This window comes from Myripristis murdjan, chromosome 4 (genome assembly GCF_902150065.1).
Source record: "Myripristis murdjan chromosome 4, fMyrMur1.1, whole genome shotgun sequence".
Lineage (NCBI taxonomy): Eukaryota > Metazoa > Chordata > Actinopteri > Holocentriformes > Holocentridae > Myripristis > Myripristis murdjan.
In genome coordinates this window covers 26,067,321-26,087,391 of record NC_043983.1, presented here as the reverse complement: position 1 = coordinate 26,087,391, position 20,071 = coordinate 26,067,321, and the positions used below count along the sequence as shown (strand labels likewise).

At 40.1% G+C, this 20,071-nt stretch overlaps 1 protein-coding gene across 1 annotated transcript in view; it reads left to right on the top strand.

Annotated features, from left to right (window-relative positions):
• col24a1 (collagen type XXIV alpha 1 chain) overlaps nt 1-20,071 on the top strand; it is a 115,770-nt gene that overhangs the window by 44,570 nt on the left and 51,129 nt on the right. The window contains exons 11-19 of the mRNA XM_030050414.1: nt 634-687; nt 1,467-1,511; nt 2,673-2,726; nt 6,615-6,659; nt 12,720-12,773; nt 13,233-13,277; nt 13,640-13,693; nt 14,085-14,138; nt 16,675-16,728. Coding sequence (XP_029906274.1) covers nt 634-687; nt 1,467-1,511; nt 2,673-2,726; nt 6,615-6,659; nt 12,720-12,773; nt 13,233-13,277; nt 13,640-13,693; nt 14,085-14,138; nt 16,675-16,728 — 459 coding nt within the window. The remainder of the gene's footprint in view (nt 1-633; nt 688-1,466; nt 1,512-2,672; nt 2,727-6,614; nt 6,660-12,719; nt 12,774-13,232; nt 13,278-13,639; nt 13,694-14,084; nt 14,139-16,674; nt 16,729-20,071) is intronic.

The window sequence follows — 20,071 nt, the reverse complement described above, 5'->3', positions numbered from 1 at the left end:
TTGGTTTAACTGGCGTAACGCCCAAAACACGCCTATACATAATATAGCGGGTAGCACAAGTGTTTTGCGGATAGCGGGAGGTGCACAAGATAGCAACTTTTACGGGGGAACGCCTCTTCCTAAATCCTAAATCCACAAATAACGGGTTTAGGGAGTCTGGCGCAAGATAGGGCCCTAAGTATTTGTCTGTCACTCGTCCCTTCCAGGAGCACAAGACTTCTGTGATTCCTTGAGGACCTTAAGATACAAATCCTTAGGCCTGTCTGCAGCTGCTGAAGCATCTCAGAGTAACCTATGCTGCACATTATATAGGTCCTTATTTTTTCAGTTTAGTTTTCATGTGAATGAAATGAAGTGAATGAAAACAATTTCACAACAAATACCAGAGAATAGTTTACTTGTTACCTGAGAGTGGTTTACTTAGGGTTAGGGTTAGATTTACATTTAATCAGTTGCAGCATCCTGATTTGCTGCCCAGATTAGTAAAGCTCCACTATGTCCTAATTTATTAGTGTGTGTGTATGTATGTATGTATCTATATCTATATCTATATCTATCTATCTATCTATCTATCTATCTATCTATCTATCTATCTACCTACCTACCTACCTACCTATCTACCTATCTTTCTAGGGTTTCATAGGGCCTCCTGGTGTAGCAGGGCCACCAGGGCTGGAAGGCGAGAGAGTGAGTGATTTTTGATTTGATTTTTTTTTTTTTTTTATATGTGCACATAAAGATTATATCATTTTCATACTTTTTCTGTTTTGGACATGTTGACATCCCCTGTCCCATTCCCTTTTATGTTTAATGCTTCCTGCTTTTCCCTCCATTTACTTTTTGCTCCTTTGTCTTGTACTGATTACATCCCTGTCTGAGGTTTGGTAGATGCCAACTCTCATCAAATTTTTACTTTTAGCATTTGGCTATAATCAGTGTGTTGCAGTCAGCTCTATTCCAATCTATCTAGTTAGATTCTGAGGTACTAACTACTTGCAGACTTTTGTCAGAATGTTTCCAATCACAGGACGTTAATTTTCCTGTGTAATTTTGGACCTATTAAGCAAAAGGAAAATACACTTGGCTGTATATATCAAAAGCATTCATTTATAGCTTGAAAATATTTGATACAGATGAAAATGTAAGGAAAATTCGCATTTTCCATAAGGTTACAGGTGAACAACATCCTGATTATAGTAATGCTCTCATCCCTTTGAGGAGATCCCAGTCTCAAAGTGATCCCAGTCTTTATGGACTTATTGGACTTTTTTTTTTGTTAGACTTTTTAGATAGATAGATCACAAAGAAATATAACACAACACTAAAGATAGATAGATAGATAGATAGATATGTAATATGCCCTTTTACACCTTCACTACCATGACCTGTATTTATCTGATCATTTGGGTCAAATGAGTAAATCATTTTATGTTATGTTTCCTCATCAGTTTTTGATTCTTTTCTAGGGGATTCCTGGTCCTGTTGGGAAGCCTGGTCCTAAAGGAAGACAGGTAAAAATATGTGAAATCTTTAGTAGCCAGCTTGAAATCTGAGATAGTCAGTAAAAGATTCTTACAGGAACAAGGGGCAGGGGTTAATGTACTATGACATTTTGGGTGGCAGCTGTAAGAGTGATTGCCCACTTTGGTGCACATCATTAGAGATCATTATAGAACAGGGAAGTACTGGTCAGAATGTTATGCAGCCCATAAGTATATGTTAGGGCTTCTTAAAATGGCAATAATTTACACGCAGAGCTGTGTGGGGCATCAGTCTGTGGGCATATACCGTATTAACTGTTGTACAATGCAGAGAGTGAAAAGACAGGAGGATAAAAAGCAACTCAGTGAGGCAGCCAATCACCATGGACATGTTTGATGTTGTTTAAAGTTGGTATTGGAGCTGCAATGTCTAGCTTGCCCCAGGGTGGCATTGAAGTAAAAAAACAGATTATTACAGAGAAATCCCTAGGCTGGACCCACATTTCACATTGTGAAAACAGTTAATGTTTAAAAAACAAGTGTCAGCTCCTTTTGTGTTCACAGTGCCAAGCGGGCAGGCGGCCCAGTGTCTGTGTTCAACTGAAGCTGGATTATCAAAGGTTTTTTTTCTCTGGAACACTGAGCACTGCCTGGCTGACTTGATCATAGTCCATGGCTCACAGGCTGTTGCAAGCCTGACCACAAGCCTCACCAAAACACTGCCAGGCTAGTCTTGCGTTCTGAAACAACTGCTGGTTTTACTTGTTAATACGATACAAACATTACATTTGTTTTTAATCAATCATCTGAGGAAAATGCAGGTTAAATGCTCATCTAAGTCTCCTAGCGGGCACAAAGAGATGTTCAAACTTGGACATTTTTCATGGCAGGATGAATAGCAGTAAAGTAATGATATCAAACAAGAGACAGAGTGGGTTATAAACCTGTTGACAGATCATAAGATTATAGTTAGATGATAAAGCTGAGCTGGATAATAAAATGTCCTACTGTTAAGGAATTGTTAGGGAAAGACAAACTCAAAAACTCAGTGTTGGTGATTTGATTGACAATGTCAAAAACTCACCTGCATTTAAATATTACATACTGAAATTTGGGGATAGAGATGAGCTGGGGATGTCTGGAACCTCTTTGAAAAACTCAAATCTTCAAGCTATTTGTGATGCTCCGCAGGGTGTTGTTGGTGATGCTGGGGAAAGGGGGCCTCCTGGTCCCGATGGCAATGAGGTAAGAATTCCACCCTTCCTCCTAGGGCTGCACAATTAATCGAATTTTAATCGTGATCACGATTTTGGCTGCCACGATTAAATGAGCCTGATCGTCACCGATATTTACATTTAAAATGCGGGCTCTGCTGCATATCTAATCAAGCACTTTCTCAGCCAGTAGTCAGCCAACCACCAGGGGGCGAACGCATGGTTAGGGCTTCATTAAGCTGCCTAAATAACAAGCGAGCGCACCTTGCAGCGGCAGCCTCAAGTTAGGGTTAGGGTTAGGGTTAGCCTAACCCTAACCCTAACCCTAACCCTCCCCTTAACCCTTACTCGGTGGACTGATGAGATCGAGTCATGTCGGGAGAAGAAGGTAGGCTACGGCAGTTCCTGCAACAAGTTCCCCGTCAGAAAGGCTACTCGGGGCCTGCTTATATAGGGCCATTTGCTGCGTATCGTACTAAAGCAAAAATTCCCCCCTCTCCAGTCCCTGGCTGGCCTGCATTCACATTACCTAAAGCCCAAACGCGCCCAAGTGCGATTTCCCCTGGTATACACATCATCACGTTGAAATACGACAACAGGCATGTTCAGACGTCATCATTAATCAATATAGTTCAAATACATTCATTATGTCTTCCTTTAACTAAATAACGTTTTTGTTTCTTTTAATCAGACATAGGTTAAGGGATGTTTATGTACCTTGACAGTTTCGGAGGTAACTGCCTCCTTCAGAAAGGTCCAACTGACAGCCAGAGCGGTATGTCAGCTGGCTGCTAGGCTACATTCAACCGGGTGGCCGCGCACACAGTGCGGGGCTGCGGCCAGCCCACCTGATGCTGGCTGGTGCTGTGGCCGGCACCGCGCCCACCCGGGCGCACACAGACTGCCATATATACTTTCATCATAAATCAACTTTTGTTTATATGCGGTTGCAGCAGCACAACGGACAGCGAGACAGACAACATGGTTGATTATTGATTGCACAACGCGGCGCTGCGCGCATTAAACGATTTTGCGGAGGCTGGAGGAAAGTTGCATGATTTACGTTGTATCCACGTTCGCGCGGTGCGTGCGTGACCGTGCATGTGCTCGTGCATGAATGCCCGTATCGTACTGGAGCACACCCCCTCCAACCATGCCAGAGTGGGGCAGGTGTACTGTATTCAAGCACGGAACGGAGCGATCACACTAGTCAAATAATTTTATTTTTTATTATTAAGCATTTAGTCTTATTTAAAGTTTCATTTTGCATTGAAAACTGTTCATATATTGTTTGTTTAAAAGTAGTGCAATAAAAATACAGATGCTTTCCCTAACATGATGAATAATCGTGATGAATAATCGTGATCACAATATTGATCAAAATAATCGTGATCATCATTTTGGCCATAATCGTGCAGCCCTACTTCCTTCTTATTTTTCCACATGTGGGCTCACATCCTGGGTGAGGTCTTATTGGCATGTATGTCATTAGTATGTATGTAATTGTGTGGATGTAATGTAGGGATGAACGTTCGTTTTTCTGTCCCTCTCACACACTGTACTGCTTGCTTGAGGTGCATCCATTCTCTCACAAGACACTCTGCCTCCACAGATAAGCAGACCTCATATCTTTTGAATGTGTCATTGAGTGTTGTATTTCCAAATGTGTGGATCTCTTGCATCTCCTGTGGTCATGTTGACGGACCAAAAATTCAAAAAGGAACACAGAAGTTCAGGGATTCATATTTGGTCTGAAACTTGTGAATCAAAGCTCTTAGGATATCAGATTTATCCCTGCAGATTTATCCTTGCATCAGTGTTGGTTGCTGCCTCCTTTATGTTCTTGCCTTCTTCATCAAGCAACACTGTACACTGTCCAACAGTTACCGTGAGTTCATCTTTGTACTGGTAAATTATCAGTTTCACCTGCTGAAGTCTGAAGAATGCGAGCTGGAAAATATTCCCAAAGTCAAACATGTTGGAGAGAAGGCACACACACACAAAAAAAGTTCTGTGCAGACATGCTGTAGATCACTGTAATCATCTATGGCAAACTGAATTGGAATCGCTTGCAGATTTTGTTTTTTCAAACAATGTGTCATGCCTTCTAATTGTGAAACTTCCCCAACTTAACAAAGGCAGTCCCTCACTCAATGTATTTTTTTCTCAGTGTTCTCATGTTTTTTGTTGTTTTTTGCCAGTAGAGGCTCTTAATAACTTGACAACAGAGCAGTTAAATGTCTCTCAATAATGTACAACACAGCATGATCAGCCGATACAGCAACAACAGTTCTCAAGTGTGTGTGCAGTGCACAGAACATGCACAAGAGAGTAACTGTATGAGTTTGAGTAGAACTCCGTTGTATGCTCTGACATTAACTGCTGCCCCATCCGAGCACACAGAAACAAGCTTTTCTTCCAGTTTCACAAGTCCATCCACTATATCCTGTGTGCTTCTCTGTGCACCTAGATAGATCAATGCAGGAAAATTAGGTGTTTTATTCAACCCACTAAACACAGTTGGCTCCACAGTAAGGTGACTGAGAGATCAGACTGATCAAACTTCAGGTCTCGTAAGTTTCAAAAGTTTGTAGTTGTTATCGTCTAATAAATTATCGACTTTTGGTGCGCAGATGAATGCTTAATGGGAGAGGTGGCACATGTGTTTGCATTTCAGCAGTGCATGTGTACTGGCATACCACTTACATGCACCTCTGCTTATTAGGTTGTTTATATGCACCTTAATCTTTAATAAAGATGATAACAGCCCACTCTTAAATATACTATTACAGTAGTACCCATGAGGTAGTAGTAGTAGTAGTAGTAGTAGTTTTCTCTTACCAACAATTTATCCAGTGATGTAAATTTGATTTAAAATAAATAAATAAATAAATAACTCATTTTAACCAAAACCAATAGTAAATGGAATAACTTGCTCGTATCAGTGGAAGCTTGCATTATTAGCAGTGTTTAGTGGTTGCATGTTAACACAAAAATCATCATTTTGGAGATGAACTAGCAGGCCATTACTGTAACTAATATATCAGTGGCTAATTTCAACACCCAACATGAACACTTAACTGTAGCCCATGCCCAGTGACTTTCCTGTTCCCAGTTCAGTGTATATGTGGAGTGCCTGATGTTCTTGAAAGATATGCTGTGCTATTTAAAATCGTGGGAAACAAAATTATGACAATGATGTGTTTTCTATTAAGATTAAGAGGGCAAACTTGGACAGAGTTTAAACACTACAGCACCTCGAGATTGCCGTTATTGGGCAGACACAGTATGCTGCAAATGATCTGTGTTGTGTTTTAGATTCCTGCCTTTTCTGTTTGATCAGTGGTAGTTAAAAAATATTATTGCATAAAAAAGACGGAGTGAGGGAAGTAGTTAATAGTACGGCAGTGCATGAGAAATTCTGTATGTATTGCATCAGTGTCCATGATACAGTATTTATGTGGATATACATTATAATCTCACCATGTGTGCACTATTTGTATCGTCCAGACTATGTGCTTGCACATGTCTGTGCGTGTTATTTAAACTAAGATCTTAGATAATGCTTTGCCAGGAGATTGGATGCCTTGTGCTTAAAATTTTACAGCTTTTTAACAACAGGTTCCAAAAGGAAATTTCTACCACGTATAACAGGAGGTTGCAAAAAAAATTAAATGTGATGTTTTTTTTAAAGCTACTAATGTGCTGATTGTGGGTAAAAGACTTTATTTGAACACATCAAAGAGCCCTGTGCAAGAGCATACAAAATATTTATGAATGACACCTTGAGAATTTTAGATTTCTCTTCAACTGGTCAGCAAAAAGCATCGCAGTAGGCTCAGGCTTGGCTATGTGGGTTAGTGCAATACTGTAAGTGTCCTGTCCTGTGTACTTAGGATGTTGCTGTGATGTTTCACAGGGGCCTGTTGGTGGACCTGGCATTGGTGGCTTCCCTGGTCTGAGGGTGAGTTTTTGGTGATTTTTCATTCATAATGCATTGTATGTTTATAAATGTCAACCCCTAAATTCACATATTCATGTGCTTCTAGCCTATTCATAGTGTAACACAGACTTAATGTATGTTCCATGGTTTGAATGCTTTGAGCTATTGAAAAAGTTCTGACTACATTCAGTGTGCTACATTTTCCATGCCCTGTATACCCTCAAGTTGTCTTTATTTTCTGTATCACATCTTGTCTTTTGTTATGTATTTGTATTTTTGTTCTTCATTTATAAGATTGCCTGTCTGTCTGCCTAGCTGTCCAATTTTCTTTTTGCATGTCTGTCTCTGTTAGTTAGATTAGGTTTTGGATGATGGATAGCTGGACTTGCCTCATTGCACCCTTACTGATTAATTTGAATTTCATGCTGCTAGCTGTTTCTTGGACAGACGTGCTGTAGGACTACAGCCAGGGTCATGTGTTTTTGATGGCACTAGTGTATCCCTCACTGTGGTAGTAAGTGCTACCACTGAATGCTTAGAGTCATGCTCAGGTGACTGCCAAGGGTAGATTACCAGTATTTTATGCAATTTCAGAACTTGGCTGCATGTTGGGCCCTAAGTAATCAGCGGGAACACAGACAGAAGACAAATGGGGCAGGAATCAGTAATGTTTTGGCTGCATGCAGATAGTGACTTTGTTAACTCTGGATCCCTGATGATCTCTTGAAAAAAATCCTCTTCTGCACTTGACCCCAGGTTTCCGAAATTACACAGTTGGTGTTGTAGGTGTTTCGTAGGCATGTGAGTTATAGAAGAGGCTAATTTTCTGTCTCGGGCAGCATTTAGACAGATGTGTGGTTATGTCACCACGTGGCTCGTCTGTTCACTGTCTCCCTGTTTGGTCTCATCGCAGGCTTACATGATTGGTCACTGAAGCTTGTTGTCGGGTTGAATTCTGACAAAATATGAATCTGGCTCAAACTCTTGCCAGACGGCCGCTGTGTTTTTTGGTGAATCACCCTGTGGCACACACTGGTTTTTGTTGCTAAAGCAGCAAAGTAGAGAGGAAGCTGAGGACATAAAGTTTAGTCTTTGCAGGGGTGCTGGAGGGGGAAGGATATAAAGAGAGCATGATGTCTTTTTGCTGCTGATTACACAACTTAAAAAAAAAAAAAAAAACCTCTGGGAGATGTGTGTAAGACCCCTGTGTTAGTGTCAAAAAAATTGTTACAACTATAAATTTGGCACCATTCTTACTTCATCATTTCCTGCTTCATTTAGTTTGGGTTGCTGTCCTCATAAAGGGGGGATTTATTGGGGTGCTTGAGGGTCAACCTGTGGGCACTCTTGGGCTGCCGACCCATCTGGAGGGATGGAGTTTCCTTAACCTTCACCTCAGCTACCGGCTGTAATTCAGCTCTGCTACTGACAACCCCAGGCAGCCACGAACACAGACACACAGCATGCTTTTCTTTTTCATGTCTTTTTTTTAAGGAGGGGAAGTATGCTGTCCATATACCCTCCTTGAGTATTTTCTTTATTTAAACCAGGAACTAAGCAGACAGAGGATTACAGATGCAAGGCAATCACAATACAGAGTGCCATAACTGGGAATTGAACCCCAGTTTAATACTTTACTTGAGAAACATGAACTGTTAAACATATTTTGTTGCTTTAAGCACTGAAAAGAATAATCAGTGTGTTAATTGATAGTTGCAGACTCATGCTATCCATCTTATTTAATGGTTTGGAAATAATTCTCACAAAAGTGAATACATATCACTCCACATTTAGTGAAAAAGAGTCCCTCCAATGAATTAACTGCATTTGTATTTTACATTAACTAGTTTTCTGTCCATTTCAGAATTTAAGCCAATGTTACCCGTGGGTCTTAGATCTGAGTCAGATTGATGTCTCCTGACCTGACACCGCAAATCACTTTGTATGGTTTAGACAGGACACACAGACAGACAGCAGATGCTCACATGTGCATGGATGAATGGTATGCACTGCCACACACACACACACACACACACACACATACATACAAGCTCGACTATTCACAGAAATCTCAAATGCAGCCCAGTTATTCCCGAGGAATTTCTTGATCCCTGACAGATTTCTCTCTATGAATGGCTGGATGTTTCATATGGTTGGAACCTGCGGGATACACTGATGGATGTGCATGTTCATAGTCTCCAGAGAAACTCACTGTAACTGAAACAAATCTTGAACATAAAGTATTTTAAGCAGTCATGATCTGAACATGGAAGTAACTTCTCACTGATAGCAAAAACCTAAAATGCAGAGGTGCAGTGAGTGAAGTTGTATTTACTGTGCCTTAAGAAACATCTTAGAACAACTTTTATTGGTTTTAACGCCAGAAGTGTTAACACTGAATGCTGAAAAATTATAGAACAGTGGAAAATGGATGGAGATGACTGCATGGGTTTGAATCTCAGCCAGCTCAGTGATGTTTCCTTTTTTCAGCTAGTCTATTCCTCTGTATTTTTTCCAACTTCATTGAAAAAAAAGAAATATAGGAGGTGGATTGGAAATGTCTTTATTGGGAAAAAAAAACAAACAAAAAAAACTCTGCCATGAGTTGCTTGAGCTTTTTATGTCAGTTCCTTTTCATGCCTGGAGCAAGGGGACAGCGTGACGAAAACTTGAGATGGTTTTCGTCACACTGCAAATGGAATCACATGTCCAAACACACCGTGGCACTACTTCCTCATGTTGCCCAATGTTAAAGCCCTTCAAATTCAAAAAGATATTCATTGATAGGGCACGCAACAAATTGGTAGCTTGGCATCCAGCCTGCTTCCCTCAGCCTGTCCTGTGACAGACATTTTGTCATTGTTACAGTCATGTTGCCTTCTTTTTCACTTTACCTTCTTTTTCCTCTCTCCTACTCTCCTTTCCTCACTTTCTGATTGCTTCATATTTCTTTTGTAGTTCTCTAAAGAATCATGACCTATTTCTGGAGAACATTATAACCAAAGTAATGGAAACATGCCCTCAATACCATTGCAAGATCAAAGAGATCATCATGCTCCTGAAGGGTGGACTGAATCTGGTTGTTGTCTGGCACTCTAATTTGTCTTGTGTGTTGTTGTTGTTGTTGTTTTTTGTTTTTTTTCTTTAAAAAAGGTCTCATGCTTGAGCTCCTGTACAGTCGTCCCACAGTTTGGTCCTCAGTTTTTTCATGAAAACTTTAAATGTCAGTTGGTTCTCACATGGACCGTTTAACCTTGTGTTTTTGGCTGCATAAGTTCTGATACAAATGTGGCTGGAAGCTATTGTGCGGAGTGATGGAGAAAGCCAAAACATAACCACACAACAGTGCTTCAATTGAGTGACTTATTGGATCATGGTTTTCAAGCTTTGTAAGATGAAATATAAAATATGGACACAGCCAGTCTTCAGAAACTAAAGAAGTGAGTTTTGAGTAACATTCATGAATTATTGATAGTTTGAAAAGTGTAACAACATGTTTTTCCTTTTAAGCTACTCAAAACACAACAATCAAAAAATGGAAAACAAACAAACAAACAAACAAAAACAAAACAAAACAAAACAAAACAGGTAATTGGCCTTTTCTGGACAATGATCATTTGTTTCAGTAGAATAATTATTGAAAGTGTCTTTTACTGCAATTAAAGGGTTATTTAGAAATTACTTCATTCCAGTGGACTTCTGCCAGTACTTTTGAGTAATCTGATTAGAGAGCCAAAATACTTACACTTCCTTAATCCAGTTTTAAGTCTTTGATGTAATTCCTTTTTGGTCAAAATTCCAGCTGAGTACTTCTGGCACGAGATAGTAGTTCTCATGAACAACTTAATATTGACACATAAAACCCATTTTTGCCACATACTCATACCCTTCTGGCTTCAGTTTCAAATCACAAATTTATTATAAGCAAATTACACAAAGTTAAAACTAGAGTTAAGTATCCAAGGAGAGAGCAGCAACAGAGCAGGAAGTGTTGGTTCTGGTATGCACCTCATGTGTTTGCCAATATATGACTCAACAAAGTCTGGGGCAGCCAGACACATTTTTGCTGTCTGAATGAAAAACACAACAGATAGGTGGAGATTAAAATAGTTGTTTAATCTTAATAGGCTTTTTCATTTTATTACCCGTTTTACTATTCCAGCTTTAGACCTTTCCTCAGAGAAGGTAGGGAGCTTGTACTTGAGCCAAAGTTTCATCATTTCCTGCAAACGTATAATTAAATTGTACACCTTCCTTTTATCTGGTGTGTGTAATGTTTTGAGTATATCGAGGCGTTATTCAGGCTTTTCATGTTTAATTTGATTTTCTAAGGCTGCTGCAGTGTTTGTGTTGAAACTACTGTAGATGTACAGGAATGCAACAATCTGGATTTCATCAAGTCCTTAATCACTGCTTTTCTCACATGGCTAGAAGAGTTATCTCTATAATTTAACTGGCAGTCAGGGTCCATCTTGACAGCAATTTGAGCAAAGCTGGCCAATGGACACCAGAGTTTGTGGGGAATGGGAAGGGGTATCCTCTTTCCCTCCTTATCGCCTGCTTTCAGCATGTCATTTATTTATTTGCCCTCAGTTGAAAGCCCCTTTTTATGAAGTGAGGGTGATTTGGATACTGCTGTAGTACTATTAGCCAGTGGCACCTGACCATCAAACACTAGCCACACAGAGTCCAGATGGTCTTCTGCTTTAAGCCACATGTCCTGTATGACATAGCATGAAGCCACATTCTCTCGTTCGGTCTCTCAAATCCTTTTTATCTGTATTGTTCAGACTGATGAAGATATTGATCATCGTGATGAAAGACTGTAGTTGCACACAGCTGTGCAAGAGGAAGTGTTCTCAGGCCCTCTCCAGCAAGGAGAGGATTTCGGCTTTAGGTGTGTGATGAGATCATCAGAGAAAGATAAATCTCCACAGTTACTTGCATCCTGCTGTGGGCCAGCTGAACTCACTAGATGTTTTTGCATAAAGTCGTGATTTACTTTTTTAAAGTGGTTAAGGCAGACACTGCCCTCACCTCTATAAGCCAAGGAACAGATCCCGGCAGATCATCCTCTCCTTTGTCTTGCTTACTCTTTTCCCAATTTGGCTTTTATGCTGTTTCATTAAAGACAATAATGTGTATATGTGTATGCATCTTGTCAGTTCATATGCATGTTTGTGTGTGTGTGTGTGTGTGTGTGTGTGTGTGTGTGTGTGTGTGTGTGTGGGTGCATGTGTGTGTGTGTGTGTGTGTGTGTGTGTGTGTGTGTGTGTGTGTGTGTGTGTGTGTGTGTGTTTGTTTGTAAGGGCCATCTTCTCACTGGTCATCAGCCTTGATGTTGCCACTACATACCACACATGTGCTCACAGACACCCAGACATACACACAGACACACACACATCATCATCATCATCATCATCATCATCATCATCATTGTAATCACAGCATCATTGTTGCTGACGTGGCCGTAGCAATTGCAGTGAGTGTAATTAACGTTACCAGCACAATAACGAGTGCTGGTGAAAACCACATAATGGCCCATCTGATTACCTGCCTGCTTGTAAAGGGTCTTTTCTGATTCATCAGAAAAGACCCTTTGCCTGTGTCAATTAGGAGATGTTGCGGGTAGGCGGTGCTGAACACAACCTAGCCAGCTTGAGTACAAAACAACAAGATCTACTGTCAGCAACACTTAAGTCTGTTGCAGAGTTCTGACAAACAGGAATGCTGTGTAGGAAACAGCAGATACTGTTCATGTCAAAATAATGTGTCTGCCAAGGAGAGATCGGAAACATTCACTGTGAAATACGCCAGTCAATGTCTCACCGCAACACTGGGCCAGTATCATAAATTTGTTTGTGTGTGTGTGTGTGTGTGTGTGTGTGTGTGTGTGCATATGTGTACAGTACGAGTGCATGTGTGCTTGCACACCTGTGCATTTGCACATTTGTGCAACATTGTTTCCATGTGTGCCTTTATACACGCTTGGATTTGCAAATACGCATGACGCTGTTTGTATGAGTGGGTGTATTTCTGTGTGGCTTGTAAAGCTCATTCTTTCCCTCCATGTCTGCACAGGGAGAGCCAGGGCCTGAGGGACCACGAGGACTACCTGGCATGGTGGGACCTCAGGTAGGCTACTCTCTGGCAACCACAACAACTCTAAATAATAATAATAAAAAAATGCAAATAGATATGAGAAGCAGCTTTTTTAGCCTTGAGAGAAATGTGAATTGCAAAAGCTTTTTTTTATCAATTCAACACAGGTCCATGTTGAGACATTACTGTTAAATGAATCTACAAGATCCCTATGGCTTTCTTGGTCAGTTGTCATATCCCATTCATAACGAAATAAGTGAGAATGAATCCTGTCATCAGTCATCGAATTGCAACTGAAATGTCCCCAACCTTGCGCCATGATATCACCTTTTATCTCTCATCAGCCTCCTCCTCCCTGGCTGCGCCTCCAGATGTTTGAATCTGAAAGAATTTTGCCATTGTAATCATTAAAGCCCCAAACAAACAACAATGTTTCCTCACATATCAACACTTACTCATTCTTTTCGTCCCACCTTATTCCCTCCCTGGCAGGGCCCAACGGGACGAGCTGGCCTGCCTGGATTGAAAGGTGATAAGGTGATCTAAATATTTCTATTATTGCAGTGTACTGTATCTGTACATAGACTATCTCTAGACTGTAGTAGAGGGTGTTTTGAAAGATTGTTAGCAGCCACTAAAGATTGCCTTTGCTCCATAATTCCCAAGTGTATTAGGTCTTTACAGTGCGGACGTCAGTTTTACTGATTCTGAATATTGATAGAGGCTAGTTTTGCCAGTTTTATTTTTATTGTGTTATATTTCCTCTTTCATTCTTTCATATACAGAGCAGTGCCTGTTTGCCTGCCTGCCTATCTATCTATCTATCTATATATCTATCTATCTATCTATCTATCTGTTTTTAGTGTTGTTATATTTCTTTGTGATGCTGTGAAATTCAGGGTGAAGTGGGACAAAGGGGTGAACCAGGAGAAATGGGGTATCAAGGCGATAAGGTACGTCTCCTGCCACACGAGATTCTCAGAAAACACACACAATTGCACCCTTGCACCTTGTTTACACAAGACTAATATTACTAGAGGGTGTCTGGTCATTTGTAAAACTGCAGAGATTGATGATGGTCATACTGTAATTGTGTGTGAATCTGACTTGTCTTTACAATCAGTCTGCCATGTTTTTGCTTTCTTGAAGCATAACATACACATAAACACAGACATTCAGACATACTCTCAGTGATATACTTTAAAAGAATGCAAAAAGCCAGATACACACATATTCATTTATGTACAAACACACACACACACACACACGTACGCACAAACACTTTTGTACACATAGAGGTTGTTGAAGTAAGACCAGTGTCAGTGTTTCATGTATGTATTTCAGGGTGCTCCTGGTTTGCCTGGCCCTGCTGGTCCTCGCGGGAAACCAGGCCCACTGGTACGTCTGAGCGGTGTTTGTCTACACGTAAATTTGTGCAGACACGTGTAGACATCAGTGATATTTATTTGTGTATTTATTTGTTTATATGTGTTTGTATGTTTATGTGTGCATGCCCTTTTATAAAGCATTCTCATGAATTTTATAGACATTGCCAAGTAAACACAATATACCACAATGAGATCTGCAGTCTATTTTAGCTAGCGTGTAAACTGAAGCTCCTTTGGTCACACAGCCTATCAGCTTTGCTTTGCACTTGCTGGGTGCTGAGCCCAGATGGAAGACATTCAACATTCTCAGAGCAGAAATTTGTTTGGTAGGCACTATTAAACAAGCTGAGATCAAGAGGAAAGATGAAACCTGTTTTTAAATCTCATTCCTGTTATTCAGGATGGACTGTAAACTAGTCTGTGTACTGTCTAGTCTCACAGCATTTAGCTAGGTCTGCAGCATCAACTGTTACTGTAACTGAAGTGAGCACAGATATGGAATCACATTATTCAGCAAAATTATTCAGCAAAGCGTTGGTGAAGAAGAAGAGATTCACTCTCTCCTCTAAGGTTATGGTCTAGTCGGTTAGTTGTCTTTCAGCATCAAAACATAATTGACTCTTTGCCAAAAAGTTTTGCTAACACTGGGCAAAGTTATGTAATAAATTCCCCTTTGGTATGTATAGGTTAAGCTGGAATCCATTCAGTATTTTTTCTATAACATGTCATTATAATATCCATATCTATGATAGAGTATGGTAAAACTGTAAATGTCACATTTTCTGTCCTGGAGACTCTCCATACTCTGTCATTCAGAAATGCATCTACTCCAAAAGCATCTACTGGCTTGTTGGGTCTCAACTTTCCTGGTTGACAGTGCCAATAAAGACTGTCCAAAACAGAACTATTACAGATACACATACAGTACAGGCCAAAAGTTTGGACACACCTTCTCATTCAATGCGTTTTCTTTATTTTCATGACTATTTACATTGTAGATTCTAACTGAAGGAATCAAAACTATGAATGAACACATGTGGAGTTATGTACTTAACAAAAAAAGGTGAAATAACTGAAAACTTATCAGGGTTAATTAGTGGAATTTCTTTCTTTATCAGTGTTCCACTAATTAACCCTGATAAGGCACACCTGTGAAGTGAAAACCATTTCAGGTGACTACCTCTTGAAGCTCATCGAGAGAATGCCAAGAGTGTGCAAAGCAGTAATCAGAGCAAAGGGTGGCTATTTTGAAGAAACTAGAATATAAAACATGTTTTCAGTTATTTCACCTTTTTTTGTTAAGTACATAACTCCACATGTGTTCATTCACAGTTTTGATTCCTTCAGTTAGAATCTACAATGTAAATAGTCATGAAAATAAAGAAAACGCATTGAATGAGAAGGTGTGTCCAAACTTTTGGCCTGTACTGTAGATACAGGAAGATTAGCCAGTGCCAAACAGACAAAAAATCTTGGGGAAACCTGAGTGAAATGCAAAGTATTAGCAGCATGCACGTAAGTTATTCTGAACCTACAGTCACATATTTACATCATCCCATGCTATTTTACTTTTCAGCACTTCAGTGTACTTTATAATGTATTCGTGTTCACATTACTTGGCCATTACATTACCCGGTTTGTCAAAGACATTTCATGGCTCCAGACTTACTTTTCTTCTGGTGCTACCAACTTTCTCAGTCAGCTACACCAGCACATGATTTGGTCGCACCTTTTTTTGTTTGTTTGTTTGTTTGTTTGTTTTGTTTTATTTATGTTTTTGGGGGGGGTGGGGGTTCTGTGTCCTTTACTTTGGAGATAATGAAATCCCATGCACTTGCACAAATGTGATCATGTAAAATTTTAATTTCTGCACTTTCAACAAATGACAATTTTGGTCACAGTCTGGAGCTGTGCATTTTCACTCCACTAGACATGACATGGTCCCCCATCTTTGCTGTGGTTTGTTGCTGTAGAGCAATTTCAGCTGTAAGTGTGTGATGACTGACTGAACGGCAGACTGACCTGATTTGGCTTCAGATGCCCACGTTTTGCACAGCAGGGGAAAAAACAAAAACAAAAAAACATAGTAAGGGTGCTTGATCATTTGTTATGACAAGTTAATGCTTAGCCTGGTGTATGTTTTACATCTGTCTGTATAATTAAGTCTTAGTCTTGCCATACCCATAGCTTGGAACCAAACCATACTTACTGGCATTGCTCTGTTAAACGACTGTTGGAATGCAATATGGCATCACATTGAGGCATTATGAGCACTTGGATGGATTACACTGTATACACTACTCAGAGTGTGTCACACACACCCCAACCACAAACTTTCACAGCTGCTGAAAGAATGATACAATGAAAAGTAATAACAGATTACAGGGTAAGCGTTAATATCAGTGGTTTTGAGAAGAAGAGAGAATGAATATGATAGAGAGATAGTTGAAAAAAATGAGAAACAAGATTAGGAAAAGGATAGGAGGGGAAGAGAAAGTGGTGTTTGGTGTTTATGTTTATCCTGATTGTTTTTCTGTTTTCAACAGGGTAAAATTGGTGAGATGGGACTAATTGGACCACCTGGGCCTCCAGGACCAGAGGTAGGACAACAAACACAGATATGATAAAACCTTGTCTCACAGTTGGCCCTGATGGCAGCATATCCAGACTTTGTGCAGAGGTGGTGCTGACATTGCAAACAGATGAGATTAAAAAACAAAAATCATGGCTTAGGTGTTTGAGAATTTTAATCCTCAGCATGTGCCGTATTCTGCTTGTAATAGGAGCCCAAGAGGGATGCATTGTAAATAAACAAAGTATATAAGCTGCAGTGTTTGCCACCATTCAGCAACCTTTGCTGGAACAGTGGTGTCTGTAGGACAGATCCTTGGTGTGAGCTGTCCTAAGAAGCACGTACCATGTACTAAGGCTGAGTCCTGATTGTAGTGTCCTGGGTTAAAATGCGAACTCAGGCCCTTTGCTGTATGTTGCTTCTCTCTCCCCTGCCTTTCCTGTCTCTCTTTACTGTAACTGTCAAATAAAGCAGAATTGCCAAAAATAATCATTTTTGATCAGTGGATCTTTTATATGCAGAAAATGTATGATAGTGAGGAAGACCGTGTGGGAGGCAAACAAACAGAGAATACTATAGTCCCTGTCTAATGGAATAGAAAGTTGTATGATACAGAAATGCAATGAAAGAGCAAGAGTTAGCGAGAAAGAAAAAAGACAAAAGACAGAAAGAAGCTCTTTTGGCCACAGTATAGTATGCTGAGTAAGACGGAGATGGAGCTTGAGCCAGTCTAAATACAGAAATGGCTGTAAAATAATTAGCCTTCTGTATCTTCACTCTCCATTTGGAGTGTGTGTGAAGCCATGGCACTGCGCCACATTAAGGCCTCTTTGAGAAGCTCCCACTCAAGGTTATGATCACAGAAAGATGTTAGAGAGACAACAAAGTCAGAGTCAAAGTACAGTAACAGGTAGCATCATTTTTTGGGCATTGTTAATACAGGAAAGGGTGCAAAGTGGTGATCTGAGGAATTCCATAGTTTTGGTGGAGGTTTGTGCTTTACTGAGTGCTCTCTTTATTATTAAGTTTACTCGACATGAAAGTAAGGTGCATTATTATGTGCCAATAATGATTGTACTTGTCTTGTCGAAATAGTGGGAAATCAGTTTTTGTGGTTTTTTTTTTGTTTGTTTGTTTGTTTTTTTTCAAAATAGATACACTGCATAGTATTTTGGAGTGAAACACTTAAAAAAAGGGATAGAAATTTAACTCTCTTGCTTACACACAATCTTGGTTGGTGTTAAACTATTTTCTTTTTGCCAGAATTTTAGCAGGGCCAATGGAGATGGCACCCATCTACTAACCCAGTATACGGTCCATATACAAAGTCCATTTGTGACTGTAAAATCTTAATGGCATTAGCCTTTCTTCCCTTTGGTTTCCCTTGTCTAGGATTTTGATTTAGAATACCTGATTTGTCCTCAGAGAGATCACTGTTGACATGAAAAGCATGGACAATGTTTAAGACATGCTGCACACACGAGTACAACATTATCACAGGTCACACAGACCACAGCTAGCAGGCCAAGCCTCTGACATGAGTAATAGTTTCATGGCAGGCGCTCCTTGGGGTATTCAGGCTCTGTTAGCTTGGTAGTAATCAATCACTACCCTTGCATCCGTTTTCTTTAAAGCAACTTATGAGAATCCCAGATTTATACAAAATGGATTTAGTGATTTTCAAAGATGAGCTGTTGCACCACATTAAAGAGATCTAAACCCAGTTAAAATGGATATTTTATTATGTAGTATTATTCTTGAATACTGTTGTCATCATCCACCAAGATTTGAGAGTTCCAAAAAAGTCAATAACCGAAATAAAATGTTTTAGGGACTGCATTTTCTACAATAATACATTTCAGCAGGGGTTGGTATTCCCCTACTGGGGTAAAGATATTGTTGTGACTCTGGTAAGACTAACCAACTATAGTGAAAATATTATGCTGCAACAGTATAATAGAAAATGTTTTCATAGCTAACAGCACACATGCTAAAAACAAACCTTTTAGACACTTGTAATAGTAAAGTTGATGTGAGAAAGTCCATAATTGATGCTGTCATGACCTGGCTCAAGGAGTCACAACAAAGGAGGGAGACAACACCATGTTAACAAGCCAAATAATGTTTTATTAAACCAGATTAAACCAAATTAGACCAAATTAAGTATTTACCAAATGAAGTGTGGACATCAGTAAAGTCAGTGGTGTGTGGTGTGCATGAGTGAGTATGTATGTGTGTGAGGGTGTTGTAAAAGTGCAAACATAACAAAAGGAAAACTCAAATCAACATCACCAAAACCAAACCAAAAACACGGTGTGCCTGCAAAGGTGGCCAGGAGAGGAGAGAGAGTGAACTGGCCTACTGCAGGAGCTTAAGTAACCTCAGCACACTGGGCCCAGGTGAGCAGAGTTACTAATCAGTGCTGCAGGGAGAGAACCGGTTAGACACGCCTCCCCAAGGGAAGCCAGAAACCCCATGATGGCCTACAGGGGCTTTACAATGCCATCGCTAGCTAAAGCTCCATATTTAGATGTAAGCTTTTTACTGTTACTGTTAACAGTTACTGTTACCATTTTTTCCCTTTGAGGATACAATGTTTAAGACATCAGGTGCAGTTGATTTCTGTCAAATGAATTCTATCAAATGGGGTGTGAGGAATGAAGCCTTAGGTTGTGTTCTGGTTGGATCTCTTCAGTCTTACCTGTGAAAGTAACTTTTTAATCCCTCCCTAGAAAAAGTGCTTGCTTGACTCAGGAGAAATCAACTAAAAGGCCTCTGTCAGCATGGGAAGGTTTTCAGATTCTCCCAGTTTCATAATGTTTTGTATACCCAATGATGACAATAAAAAGATTATATTGAAAAATTACATATTTTGGTGTACCATCACCACAACAATTCTGCTTTATTCATGTCATTTTAAATGAAATATTATCATAGACCCCCTGTAATGTGCACAGAGAAAGGGCATTTTGCATGTGTAGGATCACACTAGGGATGCTAACCGGTGGCCGCTTGACCGGTTGTTGACCGTTTGAACTTTAACCGAATAATCTTGTCCGTTAAAAACCCTTTAAGCCCGAACTAGAGTGCCTGTAGAGAGAGGGTCTCCTTACGCCGCCATTGCTGTGAAAAAACAGAACCGTTGGAGTGAATGGAGTTGTCGCCACTCTCTCTCTACAGGCACTCTAGTCCGAACGTGTCGTCGCCGACACAAATGCGCATGTCAGATTGTAAATACCGTAACTACCGTAAGGTTTTATCGATCGAAAAATTCCAACTGTTCCTGAAGGCGGAGAAGTTGCTCTTGCGCTTACATACGGTTTAATACGGTAAACATGGCGACGGGACGCTCTGCCGGGTGTCGATGACGT